At 25.5% G+C, this 20,693-nt stretch overlaps 5 protein-coding genes and 1 long non-coding RNA gene across 9 annotated transcripts; 3 read left to right on the top strand and 3 right to left on the bottom strand.

Moving 5' to 3' along the window:
• Positions 1 to 29: 29 nt before the first annotated feature.
• LOC122567097 (pyrroline-5-carboxylate reductase) lies at positions 30 to 2,012 on the top strand. 2 transcript variants are annotated; one of them, XM_043725290.1, is made up of 7 exons: positions 30 to 181; positions 689 to 749; positions 837 to 1,090; positions 1,169 to 1,250; positions 1,333 to 1,469; positions 1,544 to 1,755; positions 1,822 to 2,012. In XM_043725290.1, exons 2-7 carry the CDS (start codon positions 713 to 715, stop codon positions 1,898 to 1,900), a joined length of 801 nt encoding a protein of 266 aa, XP_043581225.1. In that variant the 5' UTR covers positions 30 to 181; positions 689 to 712; the 3' UTR covers positions 1,901 to 2,012. The 2 variants fall into 2 exon arrangements, with proteins under 2 accessions (XP_043581225.1, XP_043581224.1); XM_043725289.1 differs by lacking the exon at positions 30 to 181 and having other exon boundaries at positions 259 to 749.
• A 152-nt stretch (positions 2,013 to 2,164) lies between these two features.
• LOC122567093 (pre-mRNA-splicing factor 18) lies at positions 2,165 to 3,545 on the bottom strand. The gene is made up of 4 exons (XM_043725284.1): positions 3,387 to 3,545; positions 3,026 to 3,307; positions 2,511 to 2,939; positions 2,165 to 2,439 (listed from the first exon to the last, which is right to left on the bottom strand). Exons 1-4 carry the CDS (start codon positions 3,447 to 3,449, stop codon positions 2,203 to 2,205), a joined length of 1,011 nt encoding a protein of 336 aa, XP_043581219.1. The 5' UTR covers positions 3,450 to 3,545; the 3' UTR covers positions 2,165 to 2,202.
• A 99-nt stretch (positions 3,546 to 3,644) lies between these two features.
• LOC122567089 (kinetochore-associated protein 1) lies at positions 3,645 to 12,771 on the top strand. Of its 2 annotated transcripts, none has more exons than XM_043725274.1 (33): positions 3,645 to 3,797; positions 4,074 to 4,315; positions 4,407 to 4,511; positions 4,582 to 4,711; positions 4,839 to 4,990; positions 5,091 to 5,287; positions 5,365 to 5,834; positions 5,914 to 6,096; positions 6,162 to 6,583; positions 6,653 to 6,821; positions 6,884 to 6,979; positions 7,072 to 7,263; positions 7,343 to 7,473; positions 7,544 to 7,649; positions 7,739 to 7,979; positions 8,068 to 8,212; positions 8,288 to 8,439; positions 8,507 to 8,746; positions 8,827 to 8,873; positions 8,940 to 9,235; positions 9,298 to 9,455; positions 9,567 to 9,767; positions 9,836 to 9,951; positions 10,101 to 10,210; positions 10,277 to 10,398; positions 10,511 to 10,780; positions 10,867 to 10,958; positions 11,063 to 11,424; positions 11,502 to 11,687; positions 11,775 to 12,006; positions 12,080 to 12,382; positions 12,462 to 12,545; positions 12,630 to 12,771. In XM_043725274.1, the coding sequence occupies exons 1-33, from the start codon at positions 3,645 to 3,647 to the stop codon at positions 12,675 to 12,677; spliced, it is 6,153 nt and encodes a 2,050-aa protein (XP_043581209.1). In that variant the 3' UTR covers positions 12,678 to 12,771. The 2 variants fall into 2 exon arrangements, with proteins under 2 accessions (XP_043581209.1, XP_043581210.1); XM_043725275.1 differs by having other exon boundaries at positions 3,664 to 3,797; positions 4,297 to 4,315.
• LOC122567098 (mitochondrial transcription rescue factor 1) lies at positions 12,744 to 15,599 on the bottom strand. Of its 2 annotated transcripts, XM_043725293.1 has the most exons (5): positions 15,038 to 15,599; positions 13,729 to 13,912; positions 13,444 to 13,616; positions 13,163 to 13,235; positions 12,744 to 13,073 (listed from the first exon to the last, which is right to left on the bottom strand). In XM_043725293.1, coding segments are annotated over exons 1-5 (624 nt in total). In that variant the 5' UTR covers positions 15,040 to 15,599; the 3' UTR covers positions 12,744 to 12,881. The 2 variants fall into 2 exon arrangements, with proteins under 2 accessions (XP_043581228.1, XP_043581226.1); XM_043725291.1 differs by lacking the exon at positions 15,038 to 15,599 and having other exon boundaries at positions 13,729 to 14,120.
• Positions 14,178 to 18,773, top strand: LOC122567102. Its single transcript, XR_006316699.1, has 3 exons — positions 14,178 to 14,624; positions 18,315 to 18,405; positions 18,632 to 18,773. It is a non-coding gene; the product is annotated as an uncharacterized LOC122567102 (long non-coding RNA).
• Positions 16,463 to 20,590, bottom strand: LOC122567099 (ras-related C3 botulinum toxin substrate 1). The gene is made up of 4 exons (XM_043725294.1): positions 20,436 to 20,590; positions 19,361 to 19,481; positions 18,531 to 18,867; positions 16,463 to 18,443 (listed from the first exon to the last, which is right to left on the bottom strand). The coding sequence occupies exons 2-4, from the start codon at positions 19,474 to 19,476 to the stop codon at positions 18,309 to 18,311; spliced, it is 588 nt and encodes a 195-aa protein (XP_043581229.1). The 5' UTR covers positions 19,477 to 19,481; positions 20,436 to 20,590; the 3' UTR covers positions 16,463 to 18,308.
• Positions 20,591 to 20,693: the final 103 nt, after the last annotated feature.

Genomic DNA, 20,693 nt, shown 5'->3' with positions numbered 1-20,693 from the left:
GCATCATATAATCTAATGTTACATAAAGAGAGCTGTTATAAAACATTCATAATTCGCTTATCTCTTAATTTACATATATGATACAAAGAAACTATAAAATATCATCCAATGCAATATTATATAAAAAATCTATTATATAAAAAAGTTACATCAATTGCTATAAAGTTGAACATAAATTCAAGTATGAATTGTATTAAAGATAAATCAAATTTTTTAAATTCTATCAACATTTTCAAAATTATATTTTTATGTGACGCAATAGTTACTTAATGACATTTTATCAGTTTACTTCTTTTCAGTCTCTTTCTATGTTCCTTTCATACTTCGTGACATTTCATATTTTGTCTTTCCAAATTTTCTTTCTAATTACGCTCTTAAAAATATAAAAAAAAATTTGTTTAAAAATATATAAGAAAGCAGTTCAATATCAAACATTCAATAAAACGTATTTAATAAATAATAGGCAGAAAACTCGTATCATTTAATCTATAATTTATCTCTCATAACATCAGTTAAATGTCAGAAGTCCCAGCCAGAATACTTCGAAAACAGTACAAATATATTATACCTTGTCACATAAATTAAAATACACGTCACATATTTAATTATAAGTAATAAGTACATTATTTGTATTTAAATTAATTATTAAGTACTAATAACCATGAATGACCATTTTTTGTCAACTAAGGTGGGTTTCATTGGTGGTGGAAATATGGCCAGTGCTATTGGTGCTGGTTTAATTCGTAAAGGTAATCAAATGTTATAATAATAATGATCACAATGTTAATAGTCAATTATGATTAATTTGGAATAACATCATTAATTTTTTGTTACAGGTATTTTAGATCCAAACAACGTATGGGTTTCTGCTCGTACTTCTAAAACTCTAGGCTTTTGGAACGACTTAGGTGCTCATGCTACTTTAAAAAATGGAGAAGTAGTGGATAATTGTGAAATCATATTTTTAGCTATGAAGCCTCAAATGCTTGATGATGCACTTAAGTGTACCAAAGAAACAATGACAGTACATCATCACTATAAACTTTTTGTTTCAGTTCTTGTAGGAGTTACATTAGAGACTTTATCTAATGTAAAAATCATTATTATCAACACTACAAAGAAACTATGTTCATAGAAACAAATTATAAAGTTGATTTCATATTTCCAGAAACTCAAATCTATTGTTAGTCATCCTAGAATAATCAGATGTATGCCTAACACTCCAATGATGGTTGGAGAAGGAATAACGGGTAAAAGAAAACTTTGGCATTATGTATATAATTAATAAGAGTGTAATCTTCTTATATTTTCATATTTTGATGATATATCTAGTATATTGTTCTGTGAATGCAACGGATCAAGATGAAATGATGGTAGAAGAGTTATTGTCATATATTGGTGTAACTGAACATGTTCCTCAGTCTCTTATGAATGCTATAGGTGCTCTTTCAGGATCTAGTCCTGCTTATGTAAATATGTCCACTATTGTATATGTATTTACCTATTTTTTAAAGACAAATATTAAGCTTAAACAAATTTCCAGGCATATCTTGTTATAGAAGCATTAGCAGATGGCGCTGTAAAAATGGGCGTTCCAAGACCTATGGCAACAAAATTTGCAGCTCAAGTATTGGTTGGAGCTGGTAAAATGGTGTTAGAAACAGGCAAACATCCTGGTCAGTTAAAGGATGAAGTATGTTCTCCAGGAGGTACAACTATTGCAGGCATTCATGCTATGGAATGTGGGCAAGTCAGGTAAACTATGCATGGAATTATTATGTATATTAATATAATGTATAACATTACCAATTATATTTATAGAGCTTCTATGATGAATGCAATTGAAGCTGCAGTAAAGAGGGCAAATGAACTAACGTCCTTAACGTCCATAACACAATGAAGTTCAATATAAAGAAATGTATAAAATATCAAAGACATGTGATGGTAGAATTACATTATTCCATTAATACTTTTTAAAAATATAATATTTTTATTTTTACGAATTTCAAATATTTCTAAGATGTTTATTATTTGAAGGTGCAAAGAAAAAAAAAAAGTAAAAATAATGTAAGGAAATATTCACATATAGATGAATCGATTTGTTACTAAATACAACTTTAGTTCCTTTAGCTATAGTATAGTGTATAAGTATTTTAGTATTCTATAACGTATAATTATTTATATATATTATGTATAAAAATATTAGGTTTTTGAATATTCTACACAACGAGATGGATCTGTAGGATAATACTCCTGACACTTGGTCATTAGCCTTTTTAATGCTTGAATATATTTTCTTTGAGTTTCATCGTTCATTACATGTGCAACGTTCTTTGAGAAAATCTTTTCTCTTCCGGTACGTGCATGAATACCGACCATAGTTACTCCAATAGGCCATGGAGAATTCCCAATTGCCATTTGTAGGTATGCATCACTTGCCTATAATAAATTATTTGTAATAAATGTGTTATACTAAAATTATTTAATTTATTAATAGCCGACATAATTACCAGTATGTAATTACGTTCAAGTAAATGTTTTACAATATCGGTTAAACTATCCGTAATATCCTCTGGTAGAGATCTATTTTTTAATTTTCTAAGAAGAGGTTTCAAGTATTCTCTTGTTTGGGCATAAGTAGCACTAGCCATCTTTCCTCTAGTACTCATTTTTTCAGCAGTACTTCTACTATTTAATTGATTACCCCACATTTGTACTAAGAATTGTATAAATTGTGTAATGACATTTAAGTCAAAATCCCTGTCACCCTTGTTTAATTTTATAGACATCTTTTGTAAATCTTCATAGGTAACTCCTTCATCTGGTACATGTACATCTCCTTTTCCATCACGATCTTGAGGTTTAGAAGAAGCTAGTATTTCATTTAGATATGCTTGATCTACTTGTTCCATAGCTTCTTGAAAATCATTTCTAAAACCCTTTAATACAAAATAAATTATACATATAAGAAATATGTAAATTTTATTGAAATATTTTATTGATTTCAAGCATTTTTGATACTTACCTTATTCACTTCAGGCTCAAGAATTTCACATTTTCTTAATCGTTTAAATGCTTCTATTTCTGATTCTCCAAATAGTAGTATAGGTTCACTTCTTTCACGTAACCTTCTAATCACTTCATGTCTAGGTAATGTTAAATGCTCAGAGCTACCATCAGTTACAGAGTCTTCTTGTTGTTGAGTCGTATTAATTTTAACATCTTCATCATTATTTTCTTGTACTTCCTTCACTTCTTGATCCTTTGCTATTAGTTCGCCTCTTCTAAAATATTTCCGGTTATTTTGCTGCAATATTAACTTAGTTTAGTAAACGAAATAAAATAAAAGTTTCCGAAAAAGCTGTATATTGTTTGTAAAAATTTACCAAGACATTGCTCTCCTCCAACTGTTTTCTTTTCTTCATTATTTCTGCTTTTAAAATATCCATTTTTGAACAATTTAAAGATAGAACAAAGATTTATTCTTCTTATTATTTTGAGATTATATACTAGGTTCCGATAAATTTCTTCATTCACCTACAGATGTCATCCGACATGAATTCTGCGCACAGTACAATATATGTATGTGTGATCATGTGGTATACATATGTAGTGACCCTGCGCAGTTGTAACACATTTCATAAATGTTCGCGGGTAAAATGGCGCTATGGAATAAAGTGGTTTCGGGATTTGATACAGAAGAAGAAACTGTAAATTTTGGGGTAAGAACGGTAGCAGAAAATAATGGTTCATTATATGAAACTTCTACTCTTGCAACAATACAATCGACTGGAAAGGTATTTAATATCAACTTTATTTTAATTGTAAAAAATTTCAATAAATTTAAATTTAACGGTTGCAACTACTTTTATAAACGTTTTCAAATAATTGTAAATGTTTTTTTGTTATTCTTTATTTATTATTTATTAATTTAATAATCTTAATTTGTTAGTTAATATGACAAAGAATTTTTTAATATATTTGTAATTTATTTTTAATAAAAAGCATAAATTTGAATAGTATTTGAGTTAGGTAGATAAATTAAATAAAACGCTTTTCTTTATGTTTGTAAGTTATCAAGAGAACCAAATATCTTAGCATCTGTGCAATATTCAAGAGTTTGTATAGCAATTGATAAGTCAATTACCATATTCGAGAATGAAACGTGTGAAAAAATACTATTAAGTGTCAGTTTTGAATTATTAATAACATGTTATTGTATTTCTCATAATGGTATATTTTTATTTGTTGCTTTATCAAATGGAACATTATATTGTCTTCATTTATTAAATAAAGGACAAATAATCTTTACAAAGTAAGTCTAAATATATACACATATATATAATATTATATAGCTACATTTTGAAATTATGTCGTTTATAAAATTATTCACTTTCCACATATAGAAATATAACAAAAACTGAAAATAAAATAATAGCAATGTTTTTACAAAACAAATCTGATGAATATATTAATATATATCTTGCCACAAAAAATGGAGCTATTTATAGGTAAATATATAACTAATTATCAAATTTTATTATTATGAAATTTATATTATAATTTAGATTCATATTTCAGAGTATTACAATTTAATCCTAAACTTATTCAGTTGGCTCTTATAAATGAGATTAGTATTAATGATGCACTAAAAGAGATAACAAAAGAAATTAAATGTGAACAGTTATTTAAAGGATTTTCCTCTGATGAGGTAAGTTATGTTTTTACTTCAATGCTTAAATGTGTAAAAGTATATTTTAACTATAAAAATATATTTTTAAAAATATATTTAACTTGTTCTATATTTTTTATGATTTTTAATGTTATGAATTATATAGGTAGTATATGCTACTGCAAGTATGACAACTAGAGAAGTATCAATAGCTATGTTATGTTCAAATATGTTATTTATGTGGCCCAGTGAACAGCATATTAATTTTAATACATTTCATTATAATTATATTAAAGTCAAATTTTTAAAAAACTATATGTAAGTATTTATAAAATTTTAATAAAATGGATCATTTCATTACTTTATTTATGTATTTATAGCAGTTCCTAACAAAATATACTGATTTTGATCATTTTAGTGCAATGTTATGTTTACGTACAGATTATACTTTAAGTATAATATGCCCACAAACTCTACTTGGTATACAAGTATATTCTAAGCCTATATTAGATTTTGAAATTATTGAAAATAATGATAATGGTATATGCCAAATACTTGTGTTAACATCTGATAATGATTGTACTACGTATATGTTACATGTGCTTTCTTATCCAGGTATAAAAAATTAATTTTATGTGTATAATTTGTGTGCATAACTTTTTGTTTGTAATTAAATTCTTTCTTCTATTCAGATTTCCAAGAAAAGTTTAAAATAAATGTACCACCTATAACATATCTTATTGAAATTATGGATCCTTATGATGAAATAATTTTATATTTGGAAGGAATTAATAATTTTGCTAATAATGAATATATAGATACAGTTAGAGTAAAAGCTGTATCAAAAAGTCTTCCTGAATATCAGTTACAACGTTTAGTGAGAAAAAAACAATTTGATGCAGCTGAAGCTTTTGCATATAAATTTAATTTATCTACAGATCCCATTTATTGTGGAAAAGCTGCATTGCTCCTATCACAACTTGGACCTTGGGCAAAAAATACTTCTAGTCCTTTTCAATTAGACATGCTTTTTAATATATTTGATAAAATAAAAGATGTGCAATATGTGGTAGAATGTTGTAGCAAAGCACTTATACCTGAATATAAACAAATGAGAAAAATTAATTTGTATGCACGTTCAAGAATAATAGAAAGTACTGCTGTAAGCATCTTTTAACTGACAATAATTGCATTAATTTTTCTGTGTTTCATGTTAAGTATATTTATATTATTGATTTTAGGAAGATAATAAATATTTAAATCATCTTTCTTCGATTAATGATATACTACATAAGTTAGAAACTTTTCATATGATTTGGGGCTATCAAAAAAATGTAGAATGTTATGATGAAGATATTATGAATGAATGGGTTAAATTTTCACGGGCGAATTTGATGGAAGAATACAAAACACATTTGAGTTTGGTAAAGTATGGTAAATAATTAAAATAAACTAGCACAAATGAACTGATTAAATTTTTTTATTATAGGGAGAAATGGAAGCAGCTACTTTGATTTGGACAAGACATCTTCCAGATATAATAAAACATGTATCCATAGAAATTGTAAAAGATATATTTGCAATTCTTCCTGAGAAGATATCCTTAGTTGCTCTTTGGACATGGTTATCACACTTTATTCCCAGTTTATTGTCATTTGTTCCTAATGCAATGTGTGAAATTATGCTCTGGGGTATTAAAAAAGTTAAATCATTTGAACAGTTTCATCGTTCAGAATGGCCCCAGATTGGAATTGATTTTACAGAAAAGTTTATAAAATTATTAAAATTTGAAGAAAGTCATCATTCGTTATATTTTCAGCAAGAGTGTTTGAACAAAGATTCCAATTTAAAACAATTGGTCTTTTTAATACAAGCTATGTCTGATATTCAAAAATTGAAAGTTGATTATAGGTAATGTTATAATTTTTTAAGCTTAAATAATTTAAAAAAGATAAGTTTATTAAAATATAAAAATTGTAGATTAGCAATATCTCTCAATTCGTATATTGGAGATCCTATGGAAGTCTCATATATATTACTGGATAAGATACATATAAATATAATCCAAGAATTTATAAATACATTTCTAAAACAATACATGTTGAACAATTCTCTGCAAAATGATTATGTACTTTCTTCGTATATACAGGTATGTTTAGATTAAAGTTGATCAAATTTTATTAAATATTGATGAAAATTATACCTGTATAGAAAACTTTAAGGAATTCTAAAAATTGGTGGTCAGGCGAAGAAGCTCCATGGGAGAAAAAAGTTATTCTTATTATTGATTTAATTCAAGATATAGAGGTATACATATATATATATATATAAAATTAGAGATATTTATATGTTAAGTGGGAATATAATATAGTTTTACACATACTTATTTATAATTACAGACTAAATTACAACAAACATTAGAGGTACTGAAAAAAGCTACAGTTCCATGGTCTTCAACTATTGTAACTTTAACAGAAACAAGCTATAATTTTGATCATATTTTAATATCTCAAATCAGAATGGAACATAATTGTGTTCCAATTAAACTTATCTTAAAGAAATATGGATATGAACGCATCGGCATAAATAATGTCAGTAAGCTCCACTAATTATTTACAAAAAAAATTTTTCAATTTAAATAGTTTAAATGGTTATTTTAATATTTTTTAGAAATTAATACACTGTATAATAAAAGAAAATCATGAAAGCATGATATCAGATATTGAACAAATAACTAAAAATGATTTATTATCAAGAAAAAAAGCATTTTCATCCTGTGTAAATTACTACCTAGTTAGGGGGTAAGATATTTCAAACATAGAACATAAAATAATTCTTCAAAATCAACTAGTAACAAAAATGAACTTACAGGAATTTCGAAAATGTAACCAAGACATTAAGTTCCTTAGAAAATGACGTTTTAGTATATTGTTGTGTACAAATTGTTAATTACGTTAGAGCTGGTTTAACGCTAAAGGTACATTGAAATACTATAATTTTTATTAAAAAGATACTTTATATTTCTTAAGTGCAGGCATACTATTTAACTTTATATTTATTATACAGGTCATGCCCGAGTCTCTTATACATCACATTGAGATGTTGGGTTGGGTAAAATTACAGTTAAAAAAGCTTTCAAAAACGTGTAAAATCCAATCACATCATTGCAATAACGTTATTGATAGTATAAATGAAATAAAATCAATGTATTTTTTAAAAAAAGATTTTCAGATTAATGTTACACTTGAAGAATATCAAGATAAAAAAAAGCAAATATTACAAAACTATGTTAGGGGATTGTGCGATAGTATGAAATAATCTTTCTCTATATTTTATACTTTTTACAATTACAACAATTAAGTATTTATAATTACAATTTTTTAATAATATTTCAGTGGACATAGAGAAAGATGAAAACTTATTTATCTCTTATAAAAAAGTTATGAAGGTTGCTGACTTACTTGAATTACAAAGAATTGATGCAATATCTACATTACTAGAGCAGACAAAAAATATAAACATATTAAATTATTTTATTAGGTAAATAAATTTTATTTATATGAAAAATACAAACATGTGATATTAAGTTTTGTTGAAGTAATTATTCCTATTTAGATACAAAGAAGGACAATTAAATATAATGATACATGAATGTCAATATATACATAAAATATGTTTATTTATTATGCAAGATATTACAAGAGATACAGACGTTGCACTTACAGTTCAAAGCTTAAGTTCTGCTGCATTATGTGTATGTTCAGATGGTATGTGTATTATCTAAATATTAATAATTTTAACGTATATTTTAATAATTTTGACGTACATTTTTAGATGAATTACAATCTATGTTACTATTGTATACATGGACAAATTTATATCAAATGTGCTCTAATAAAAATCTTAAATATGGTTCAAATTCAGTGGACATAAAGCATGAAGAATTATCAAGATCACAATGGAAGTTGTATACGATATATAAAGATTTAGCTATCGCAACAGATGAATTTTTATTACCACTATTTAAAAATGCAATCTCTATACAGAGAAATTATATGGCTAAATTAAAACATGGTAAAATAAAATTCATTAATGATCCTAATTTTATGTACGAATATATATAATGGAAACTTTGTACTTTATTTATGATATAGATATAGAACACGTATCAAGTGATGCAATTGATGAATATTATGATCAGGTAATTAATATTAATATATTTTCTGGAGAGATATTAATGTATAAAATAAATAATATAATTTTTTAGCCAAATGCAGAAGAAGCTTTGAAGAACTTGCTCAATAAAATAAAGAAATTAAGAGTGGAACATAACGATTATTGCTTATTGCAGATTATTAAAACATTATATTTCGACTTTTACATTATACAAAATATAAGTGATACTTTATTAATAGAAATTAAATCAGTATATTTTCATCTTTCAATGATATTATTAAAAAAAATAATATGTAGTCGGTCATTTGATCTTCAGCTTAGTTTATCTTGCTTGTTTATGTTGTCTGATTCAGAAGCATGTAAATGGATATCTTCTGCTTGTAAATCGTAAGTATTTTAATATAAATGTATAAGAGATACAATAATAATATAAAAGTATCTTTTTTCAGATTTCAACCAGATTACGCTCGCCATTCGAGAATAACAATACTTGGATATGAATATTTTCACTTGACAGGAAATCAAATATGTCTGCAGACATTTAAAAATAATAAAATATTGCATTATTGGACGCAAAAGTTATCTAAATATTTAATCTCATATAAAGGTCTAAACCAGTTCATTACTTTAATTCATTTTTTACCGTATTTGATTCTCTTCTTTTACATGAGCATATGTATACACATGTAAAAAATATACTTATAAAAAATATTTGCAGAACTTTTAACAAGTGATGCTACAATTAAGAGAGAAATATTACAACGTATTATGAACTATAATGATGACATGGTTCCTTTGTTTCAAGAGTTCTGCTTTGATTTTGGGTTTGATATTCAAGATTGTTTATTACTTTATTTACAAACAGTAGTAAAAACATGGAACCCAAAATTAAATATAAATAATTACAATGGAAAAAAAGGTAAAAGGCTATAAAGAAATTAAACTTTAATACATTTACTTTTAATATCTTTATGATTGTGGTTTTAGAATTGCATATTAATGAGAATGAAGTAAACGAATTAAGAAAAAAATGCAATACAATTGCTACTTATATCACGGATAAAGTTGCCTTAAAGAACAGTGTTACAACTGTTTTATCGCAAGTATGAAAGTACTAATGTTACAAATCTAATTGTACTGTATGACACCATATGCACCAATGCTATAATTCTAGTATATATATAATATATTATAAATAAATATAATATAATAATATAATCTGATATTCAGTACTGTAAATTTACTGTTTCAGATAAATTTTTATTATTATGAAGTATTTATAATTCTTATGGATCTTATAGAGGACAAAAATATAGAACATAGAAATTATTTTTGTTTCTTACAAAATTATACTCGCACTGGGTAAGAATGTGGGTAGACTATAGTACTACTAGGTATACTATATATGTATGTATATGTCTTTTGTAGTTTAGCTACACAAATAGAATGTGAAGAGTGGATGCATCTAAACCCAGGATATACTTCTTTACCCCCTATTGCAGAATGGCGATTACCTTTTCTGCCTAAAGTTGAATTATGGAAACTTATAAGTAAAATTCTTTCATTGAATATTATTTACTATGTTTTAATAAATAGTTAAATTGTATAAAATGCTAAAACATACACAATTATTTTAATATTTTATTATTAATTTATTTTTAGCTCCTGAATTAAATTTAAAGACATATGAGAAATGGTTAGATATTGCTCCTGTTCTTAAATTACAACCTCATATTGTATGTACTTTAGCCATAAAAGGAGAAGTAACGTGTGCTTGGAAGAATAAACACAAAATGGATAAATGGTCTCTTTGTTCAAAAAATAGTAGTTTGCTAGATGATATAAAAAAATGTATAGAAAGAATGACTGGTCCAGATGCATTGTATTATGGTACAGCAGCATTATATTATGTTGTCAATCATACACCACCAGGTATTTTATATATTACATTATGCCAAAAATCATATCTTACTGAAAAAATCTCTTGATAAATCAAAATAAAATAATCGTATTATTAGGAGCTGATCAAGTAGCAGCAGTTGAAGAGTGTTATAAATATGCTCAGCTATCAGCCCAGAAATCTACAACTTTTGAAGAAGGAATGCTAGAAGTATATTTTTTATGTACTTTATACAAATATATTTTTTATTTTGCTTTCTATAATTTTATTAATATATTACTTTAATGATCAAATCGTGGTTGCCTCTATTTCAGAAAATAAAATTCAAATATTTACGTTTTACATCGGAACATGTTTTACGTGTACATGGCTTAGACAACAAAAATTATTTGTCATTAATCGGAAACCCGAATAAATTAGTTCGTGAATTATATGCAGATGAAAGTATACCTCAAAGATATCAATGTGTTACTAATCATAGACCTGATATAAATACTGCTGTTAATTCTCTCAGTCAGTTATTCTCTATCAATGTGGTTAAACTACGGATAGAATTATTACAGGAGTGGTTACAACCAGATACTAAATATATAAAATTCAATCAAAGTATAACAGAAACATTTTCAGTAACAACAAATTCCGAATCAACTCTAAATTGTGATGATAATTTATTAAGGTATATCACTATATTTAAAACATTCTCTTTTTACATGTAATATGTAAAATATTTAGATATCGATAATACATTTCCAGAGCATGCTACATTTTAGAACATGGAGACCTCGAATTGTCAATAAATTTTCTTATAAATATAAGTTTTGGCGAAAAAAATGAAGACTATAGTCCTGAAACACGCTATAGAGCTCTTCGTGTATTACAAACTATAGTCGATACTGTTAAATTGGAAGATTTAACTAAACGCGATTATCAAACAATCAGGTAATTGTTTTTTAATCTTTTTATATTTTTAATTTACAAAATTTTATGTTTTATCTCAAGTAATATTTTTAAATATTTATATTTCAGAAATTATATGAGATCTTTGAAATATATAAGTAAATTAGAATTATTAGGAATAGGTTACAGCATAAATACATTTGAAACATGTCCTAAATATGAACTTGTACAAATTTTATGGAAAACACAAAGTTATTCATCGCAAGCACTTGTTATTATTGCACAGCTTTGCATAGATTTTGAAATATATGAATATTCTCTCTGGGATAAAAATTTAACTAAATTAGCTAAATTATTAATGGTAAATAACACGTAGTAAACTATTTTTAGAATACGTAAAAATAATATTTTATATATTCCTGTTATATTTGCAGATTAATGAATTAAAAAAAATTTTACTACAAATACGAAATATAAGTATTATTGTAAATTCCAGTGGATATCTATTGGCGTGGGAAGTAACAATTTCAGAACCTTTCAGAAAAATGGATATAAATCCGACCTCTGAACAAATTGAAAAATGCATTGAAGCTTTACAACTTTTATATTCATGTCCAGTCGTACATGGCTTAAATTTCACTAACATCATAAAGTATTGTTTTCAGTGCCAACAAGATCATTTAGCACTTGCACTTTTACCATTTTTAAATGATGATGATACAATATTTGTTTTGGAAGTAAATATCTTATATTTCATTTTATTGAGAATTCAATGCTGTTTATCTTACTTATTTATGTATTACTATTCTTTTCTAGAAAATTAAATGTGCATTTAGTATTACTAAGGTATTAAAAGAATTAAATAACTTATATTCAAATGGAATACTTTGTGTAGCTTACGTAAGTATATTGTATTTTGCTTTAGTTTGATACAAAATTTATATACTTTAAAATATAATTTCAAAGAGTACATTTCTTTTTCAGTGTAATAAAATTATAGAAGGTACACTAGCAAAAATGAACATTCAGTAAGATACAAGATCTGTATTTTATATAGAACTATTTTAATAAATAATTTCTTTGTGAATTTAGTTTTTGTATTATTAAAAATTTACTTGTTCTGTATACATAAAATCTATTACACATAAACCTATTACATACTTATCAATTATGTACATATTAATTATATATAAATGAATTATATACATATAATATATAATTTTACTATTCATACAATTATTCATTATTGTCCCACTTATCTTTATAATTTTCAACTAATAAAGATTTATTTTGAATTAATTTTACTTTAATACCATCTGTTTCGGGATTTGCATTAACTGCTTGTAATGTACATCGATTTATTATCAAAAAGTTTGGATTTGTAGGACTTTGTCTCTGAATGAGATCTATTTCATCTCCAACACGTACCTATATAGTTAAGATGTAAAATGTATTTTTATTTTAATATAATAATATTTTTAGATATTTTGAATGTATTTTATTATTAAAGATCATACCATCATTCCTTTTTTAAAGCATTTTTTTCCATTTACACGTAAGTTACTGTTGTAAAAATCTTTATCCAGTTTACTAAAAAGAAAAAGAAATATTTTTAGAAAAATAGATTAAACAAAGACATTTTTTATTTCGATTAAGATTATTCATAATAACAAGTAGTTTTATATCAAAACTGTGTATATCAAAATTTTATGTATATGTACAATCTGGAATGTTCAACATTTCTTTATGATACATCATTTATTTAAATAATATTTTAACAACAATGACATTAACTTACTTGCGAGATATTCCAAACCCAGCTTTAGCAATAGCATCCAATCGAAGAGAAGGTACTGTAATTACAATTACCTTTGATTTATCTGTATTTAAATAGTCATCAACATCAATATCAAACTCTTCATCTTCATCAGATTCTTCATCTTCATCAGATTCTTCATCTTCACTCTTACTCTATGTATATATAAATTTATACTTTAAAATTTGATCATTACAGTGCTTTATATCTTCAATCATTAAAATTATTAAATATTTAGCAAATATAAGGGTACTAAAATTATCTTACTTTTCTTGAAATGTTTCCTTTACTCTTGAATCTTACAAATAACATGGAATTCAAATTTTGTTGCGGGTATGAACAATTCAGAAATAAATTACATCGTTTAGCATTTAAGTTCGATACACTTTTTAATGCATACGATATTTGTATATTTGTACATGCTGTCCTTCGCATAATATTACAAATTGTCCTGTGTAACATTGTTTAAAATTACATATACACTTTAAAGACTAAAGGTTATGTTTGCAGCGATATATGTAATACGTATTAAAAGATTAATTGAACATGTTTGAGAAGTCACAGTTATTTATATATATTTGCTTTTTATGTATATATTATCTTTAAAAACTTGTTAAAAAAATAATCCATTAATTTCCATGATAAAATAGAACGACACTTCCTACCAAAAATGAGTTGTAATACGATATTGGTATAAAACAAGAAGTTTTCATTTAATTATTTAATTTTTGCTTTAGCTTATTATATCCTTATTTAACATATTTGAAATTTTGCTTTAGTTTATTCTATCCTTATTTAATATATTTGAAATCCATTAAAGATTTCCATTAAAGAAGATAAAGAGCTACTTTGTGTAAAAGTTTTTCGCATTTTAAATTCTACTAAAATAATTAAAATAAAAATATAAGTTAGACATACATATACATATAATTCAATTTATTCATATAATTAGTCTATTCATTGTATTACATTTGTAAAAAATTCTTTAACTTCTATGATAATTTTTGCTTCAAATGTTTTAATACAATCATGTGATATTTTAAAAAGTTAAGCTATAAAATGAGGATCTTGACTAAAAATTAATTATTTCTCATTGTGTGTGTACTTTATTTTAAGAAGTTCTTTTTGAAATACATATAAATAAAAATAAATGCTTCCCAGTGGTATGTAGAACATGCATTTATATAATTACACTTTGATTATTATTCAATATGTAACTGTAATTTTAATTTTTCATAAGAAAATAGGATAGGTAAAATTAATTTTTCAATTTTTATCTTTGTTTTCACTTTTGTATTAACAGCAGAAGAGTTCATTTATAAAAATACAATGACTATCACTATTCTATTAATAAAAATTTAACTGTTATGTAATATAATAACATAATTTATGTAAAAATTTTTTAGTATTATTAATTATGAGTGGAATATAAAAAAAATATTATTTGTATTCATATAATGTTCTCTTGTGCTGTTTTATTAGTACAGAAATTAGCAGTTTTACAGAATTTTAAGAAAATAGATAAATGTTGTTTCTAAGTTACTGACGATTAAATTTACTTAATACATGTACATACATTTGTATTCTAATGATTTCTTATCCTCCTTGTTTGGTTTATTCTGCTTTACTTAAATTGACAATATCTTAAATTAGATCAATACTTTCATGTCCTCCACTTTATCATTTCAGTTTGATTGTTTCCTTCTTTCAATAAAAAATGTTTATTAATTAGATGTAAATTGAATACAAATTTTAATAAAACACTTCTCATTTATAAATAAAATCAAATTCATGGTGACTAGAATATTTTTACAGTTCATACATTCATTTTTTCTATACTTATATGCAATAATACGTAATAAAGATTATAAGTGTTACATTAGAAGTAACATTCAACTTTGGTTTGTAGCATCCATTACTGTTACTTTCTTGTTTTTAAAAAAGGGAGAAATCAATATCGACTTTTTATTAAATGCACAAGTTGTAAGTAGTGTAATTCATCTTACCAACCTGTATAGATTCATAGTTATGCTATTAACGCAAATATTTATCAACTTTGATCCTATTTGCTAAAAAAAAATATCATATATACATATTAAAAAACATTTTACTTGCACATTTTATATTAGCTGCCTGAATTTAACTTTTTTTCTCACTTAAGATAAAGTTATGATTAATTATTCTTATTATAGTAAATTGCAAATATATATTAATTTAAATGTAGTATATAAGAAAAATTTCAGGTGTAAATAGTAAATTTTGGAGTAAAGATTAAAATTTTTATTTACATTGTAATACTGCAAATAGATTCTCATATTAATGTTAAAAATTAAATATCATTTAAATACTATTTAAAAAATTGTGCTTTGTTTTATCCTTATTTTCAATTAATTTTTGTGTGATAAACTTTATCTTCAATAATAACTGTAAAATAAATGCACTACTTACAATAAATGCAAACTTTACATACAATTATTATATAACACACTGCTGATATCTGATTATTTCGTATAATAAATGTATCATTTATGTACGTTATGTATATAACAAAAAATTTCTAGGCTTAAATCTGTTGTAGAACAGTAATAATAATAACGTCATCTTCAATTGTGCTTTTTCAAACATTCAAAAAATAATCGTTTTACACAGGAACTACAAATATGTTGTATGTTCTTAACTAAAACATAAATTTATAAAATATTGCAACAAAAGATACCAAAAATAACTGTGTTATTCAAGATCATAGCACATATAACAAAGTATAAAAAGCTTACTGCAAACATTTTACGACACACTCTATACTTCAATCACATGATTAATTTATTTGATAATAGATTGTGTACATACTGAAATGTGTCAGAAAAAACAAACATAGCTATAGTATTTTTAAAATTTGATTGAAATTTAGAGCATGTTACTACTATGCTACAGTATGTACACTTAGCAAGCATTAATATGCCTCATTCTTAGTTCACCCCCACTTACACTAGGAATATTTTTCTTTTTAAATATGTTGACATATTTTTAATTCATTCGAAATGCACATTGAATAAAAGTACAACTAAGTATGATATTCAATATTTCTTTTATAAATTTGAAAGCATATGGCACGCATGTCCTATCTTTCTATATCCTAAGCTTTCTTCCAAATATAAAAAAATAGCAAGTTCATAAGTGATGGAATATTTGTTAATTATCATCACACTATTTTTTTATTGAGTCCTTTCATAGAGAGCATGTAATATTATCAAAATATGTTTTACTATTATAAAGTATAAATGAACTATGTTACAGTACAAAAAAGTCCACAATAATAAATTAAATATAAGTATGGATGTGTTTTAATTTTATATATAAAAGCAGAAAAACAATAGTTGTTCTATGATGTACTCATTATTGTAAAATCTGTTACTAACCTTTTAAATGCAAAGATTGATCTAAATGAATTTTATAAAAATAATAATGGAAGATTAAAAATGTCATAGTTACTGTTTAAAATAAATTGTGCTATGTTCTCTGTATTATAGGCATACTTTGCACCATATGTTTGTTACTGGTATTACATTTTCTTATGTAATTCAATATATATTTTGATTATTCTTTTCACAATACACTCCGCAGTTTTTATGAAAAATAATTTAGAGCCTTTCATTAATCAGATTGCACCAGTACAACAATCTGTAAAATTGTATCTGCCACATGCAACAACAGAAATACAATTTCAGACGTAAAAACTTTTAAAGTGTTTTTGTAATAAATTCTCTTTAGAGTATGATTACTCAGTATATAGTCAAAATAAAATAAATATCAATATACACATAATACATTACGACGTGTTTTGTATTATGTAATTACGAGAAGAATGTTCAAATTCTAGACAATAAAATGTGCCATATAAAGCTATCAGATTTGCAAAAAAACGTACATGAATATTTATTGGCAGTATTTTATGCATAATCTGTTATTTTTCTGTTAGAGTACAAAGAAATATTACAACCACAATATTTATCAAAATTTTTAAGGTAAATACAAAATATTTCTTATTATGAGATTCTTCAATTCCTTTACACCTTTTTTAATGTTTTCTAATATGAGATTTAAAAAATACATACATATATTGTCTAGAACTGACATAAAAAATGTTTGTCATTGATTTGATTTTTCTTCGTTGCTATGGCACTGTCTGTTTAAATAATTCTATAATGCTATTTTACATTTTATAAAAATTGTTAGTATATTGATTGTTATATCTATCATATGTGTATACTAAATGAATGTTTTTACTATCATAGGTATAAAAATTTAGAAATCTGGCAGCTTTATGACCAAAATGTTAAGATCCAACATTCTAAATTGTTGTTGCAATACATATTAGTCTCGTTTCAACATGAATTAAATCATTATGTTACAAAATAGAAAATTGTTGTTTTATGAAAAAAATAATGGCAAACAATAAGATATAGTACGTTAGTACATGACTAGTGCATTGATGTATGAAATTATTAATGTCTGAAACCACTACCTGGGATACATGCAAATTTGGAATTATTTTTATGTATTTAAACATTAAGTACTGGTTAAAAATTATAGTAATGTCATACTTTTTTATTTAGTTTCTAGTCTTATGTTAGTTTCACAGCTTGTTTTTAAAAAACACAAGCTGCAAATTGTACTCCATTTATGATGCATTAAACTATAGCTGCCAGAGGAATTTATTAAAATGCATGGTTTGCTACCTTCCTTTTTTCAAAACATTCATATTTTGTCCGTTTGTTTCTGAGAAAATTAATTTCAGTCTGTCAGTTTATACGTGATTTTACCTATATTGAATCTTGATTATTTATTGTTTATAGCATAATGCATCTTCTCTGTCTGCGTTTTTGGGGTTCAGGTCTTAAAACAGCACGTACTGCTTCATCAAACACTTGTTTTAGACCACGTTGTGTGAGTGCAGAACATTCCATATATTTCACTGCACGAATCTATAGATTATGTTTGAAATTATTTACCAGTTAGGAAATTATTGTAATTCATTTTCTTGTATCTGACTTTGTTATAAATGTTTATACCTTATTTGCCAATTTTTGTCCTTGTTCACGTTTTATAGCGCTAAGTCCTTGTTCAGCTAAGGCAGTAAGTGTCTCACGATCATCTCGTAAATCTATTTTAGTTCCAACAAGTATCATTGGGGCATCTGGGCAGTGATGTTTTATCTCTGGATACCATTTGCTGGTAACATTTTCAAAAGATGAAGGGCTTGTTACTGAGAAACAAATTAGAAAAACATCAGTCTGTGGATATGAAAGTGGACGGAGCCTGTCATAATCTTCTTGACCTGCTGTATCCCAAAGCCCTAGACTAACAGGTATTCCATCCACAACCATAGGTGCTGAATAATTGTCAAACCTATAAAAAATGATAAAACTTATGTTTAAAAAATTTTAAATTAAATATTAAATGAAATATTTTACAAGTTCTGAAAAGATTTTAGAATTTAAAGAATTATAATGTAGAATAAATTATTTCTTGTAAACAATAAAAAGATATTCAAAATTGTCTTATTAATATTAACTATCTCATTTCACAGCTTCATGAGAAAAGTGAATGACAAAAATTCATATGAATATTAAATTTAAAAGCACAAATATATTTTATAAATATCTTTTAACACTTTTATGGTTACACCAGAATCACATGTTTTGCTCAGGAATGCCACAGTGTTTTAACACAGTGCAACGTTAGATGCACCAATGACCACCATAGCGTCACATGAGAAACCATGACTGGTCATATATAACCAACGTGGCCATCAAAGTGTTAATCACACACAGCTTATATATGTTACTTGTATTATATTATAATCAAAAAATGTTTTAGTATGTACAAAGATTATACTTACACTGTAGGAACATATTCTCCTGGAAAACTATCAGTTGTATATGATATTAACATACATGTTTTTCCTACTGTTCCATCCCCTACTACCACACATTTGATTGGTCTGCCTGAACTCATCTTCCCTGTATTGTAGTAATAAATAAATATTATTATTTTCATATTGTACTTTAAGCTAGAAACTATATGAATTATTATACTTCTATATTTATATATTTCACAATAGAAAGCATATATAAAAATTGTTTTTAATAACAAAAATTAATAATGGAAATAACATTAAATGTTTTATTTAACAGCAGTATCATTAAACTATTCAAATAGACCATTACATGAGAAAAGTAATTATCTTTACTTAACACTATATTCATTAATTATGTTCTCATAATTGGTAAAAATTTATAAAACATATTGAAACAAAAAGAAATATTATTCAAAATAAATATTATAACAAATTAGTATTATTAAAACACGTTCAGTGGCTACAAAACGTATCTGCACATTATTCTTCTTCTTATAGCATTTACTAATCAATTAGGTCCAAGTATATTAACATGTTGATTGCCACAGTGGTCATTAGTGACTCACGATTTACTAAATTTTTTAGAATGATTAAAATGATAGATTCTTACAAAAATTGTCAACACTGTAAACAATTTAGATCATATTTTGCAAAAATTCAATGTTATGGTATAGAACTATATTCCAATTTATGCGACATACAAGACAAAACGTGTAAAATGCGCGTGGTAGTCAACGTGTTAAACTTCTTATCATTTAATAGTACTTTCATATAATTGTAAAAATTTAATAATATTTAATTTAGTACTATGAAGATGAAACGTAGAACCTGATAAATAAATGTATCATTGGAAAATAAGGATACATACAAATACTTTTTATAACCACTGTAAGTCTAATTCAGAGAAATAAGAAGTATGTATGCACGTTTCGAACTTGAAGGTTAGTCACAAAGGTAAGCAGCTCTTCAATTGAAGGGCTTGCCCTTCAATTTCGGTTTATTTGTTCATTACGCAATTGGTAAACAAGAATAATCGGTATATCGTTTAATCACTCACCAAATATGAACAAACGTTAGAATAGAAATAAAACCACTGTATTAACGCGGTTCCGATTGCAAATATATTGGATGTTCTTCAAAAAATTATAAAACCGGGTACCATGACGGTATTGCGGTTTTTGGGACTAAAACGGACGTAGCCTTCGCTTGGTGACAGATGTTCGACAATCCTCTTCCTTCCCCTTCTACCCGAAATAATTATTCAGAAATGATGAATAGCGACATCTGTTGAATTCAAATATTTTTGCCATGTTTT

The sequence above is a fragment of the Bombus pyrosoma genome, linkage group LG4 (assembly GCF_014825855.1).
Source record: "Bombus pyrosoma isolate SC7728 linkage group LG4, ASM1482585v1, whole genome shotgun sequence".
Lineage (NCBI taxonomy): Eukaryota > Metazoa > Arthropoda > Insecta > Hymenoptera > Apidae > Bombus > Bombus pyrosoma.
This window is presented reverse-complemented; position numbering and strand designations above follow the sequence as displayed.

What these genes read in the sequence shown, in the direction of transcription:
- LOC122567099 (XM_043725294.1), bottom strand. Translation starts at nt 19,476, where the DNA reads ATGAGTTCAGGCAGACCAATCAAATGTGTGGTAGTAGGGGATGGAACA. An exon ending in GGAGAATATGTTCCTACAGT is followed by an intron (nt 18,868 to 19,360) that starts GTAAGTATAATC and finishes CATTTTTTATAG; the next exon opens with GTTTGACAATTATTCAGCAC. An exon ending in GACAAAAATTGGCAAATAAG is followed by an intron (nt 18,444 to 18,530) that starts GTATAAACATTT and finishes CATAATCTATAG; the next exon opens with ATTCGTGCAGTGAAATATAT.
- LOC122567093 (XM_043725284.1), bottom strand. Translation starts at nt 3,449, where the DNA reads ATGGATATTTTAAAAGCAGAAATAATGAAGAAAAGAAAACAGTTGGAG. An exon ending in TGGAGGAGAGCAATGTCTTG is followed by an intron (nt 3,308 to 3,386) that starts GTAAATTTTTAC and finishes TTAATATTGCAG; the next exon opens with CAAAATAACCGGAAATATTT. An exon ending in TTGAGCCTGAAGTGAATAAG is followed by an intron (nt 2,940 to 3,025) that starts GTAAGTATCAAA and finishes TTTGTATTAAAG; the next exon opens with GGTTTTAGAAATGATTTTCA.
- LOC122567097 (XM_043725289.1), top strand. Translation starts at nt 662, where the DNA reads ATGAATGACCATTTTTTGTCAACTAAGGTGGGTTTCATTGGTGGTGGA. An exon ending in CAGGATCTAGTCCTGCTTAT is followed by an intron (nt 1,470 to 1,543) that starts GTAAATATGTCC and finishes ACAAATTTCCAG; the next exon opens with GCATATCTTGTTATAGAAGC. An exon ending in ATGGAATGTGGGCAAGTCAG is followed by an intron (nt 1,756 to 1,821) that starts GTAAACTATGCA and finishes TTATATTTATAG; the next exon opens with AGCTTCTATGATGAATGCAA.
- LOC122567089 (XM_043725274.1), top strand. Translation starts at nt 3,645, where the DNA reads ATGTTCGCGGGTAAAATGGCGCTATGGAATAAAGTGGTTTCGGGATTT. An exon ending in GGACAAATAATCTTTACAAA is followed by an intron (nt 4,316 to 4,406) that starts GTAAGTCTAAAT and finishes TTCCACATATAG; the next exon opens with AAATATAACAAAAACTGAAA. An exon ending in TGTGATGATAATTTATTAAG is followed by an intron (nt 11,425 to 11,501) that starts GTATATCACTAT and finishes ATACATTTCCAG; the next exon opens with AGCATGCTACATTTTAGAAC.
- LOC122567098 (XM_043725291.1), bottom strand. Translation starts at nt 13,923, where the DNA reads ATGTTACACAGGACAATTTGTAATATTATGCGAAGGACAGCATGTACA. An exon ending in AAGGAAACATTTCAAGAAAA is followed by an intron (nt 13,617 to 13,728) that starts GTAAGATAATTT and finishes ATATATACATAG; the next exon opens with AGTAAGAGTGAAGATGAAGA. An exon ending in GCTTTAAAAAAGGAATGATG is followed by an intron (nt 13,074 to 13,162) that starts GTATGATCTTTA and finishes TTAACTATATAG; the next exon opens with GTACGTGTTGGAGATGAAAT.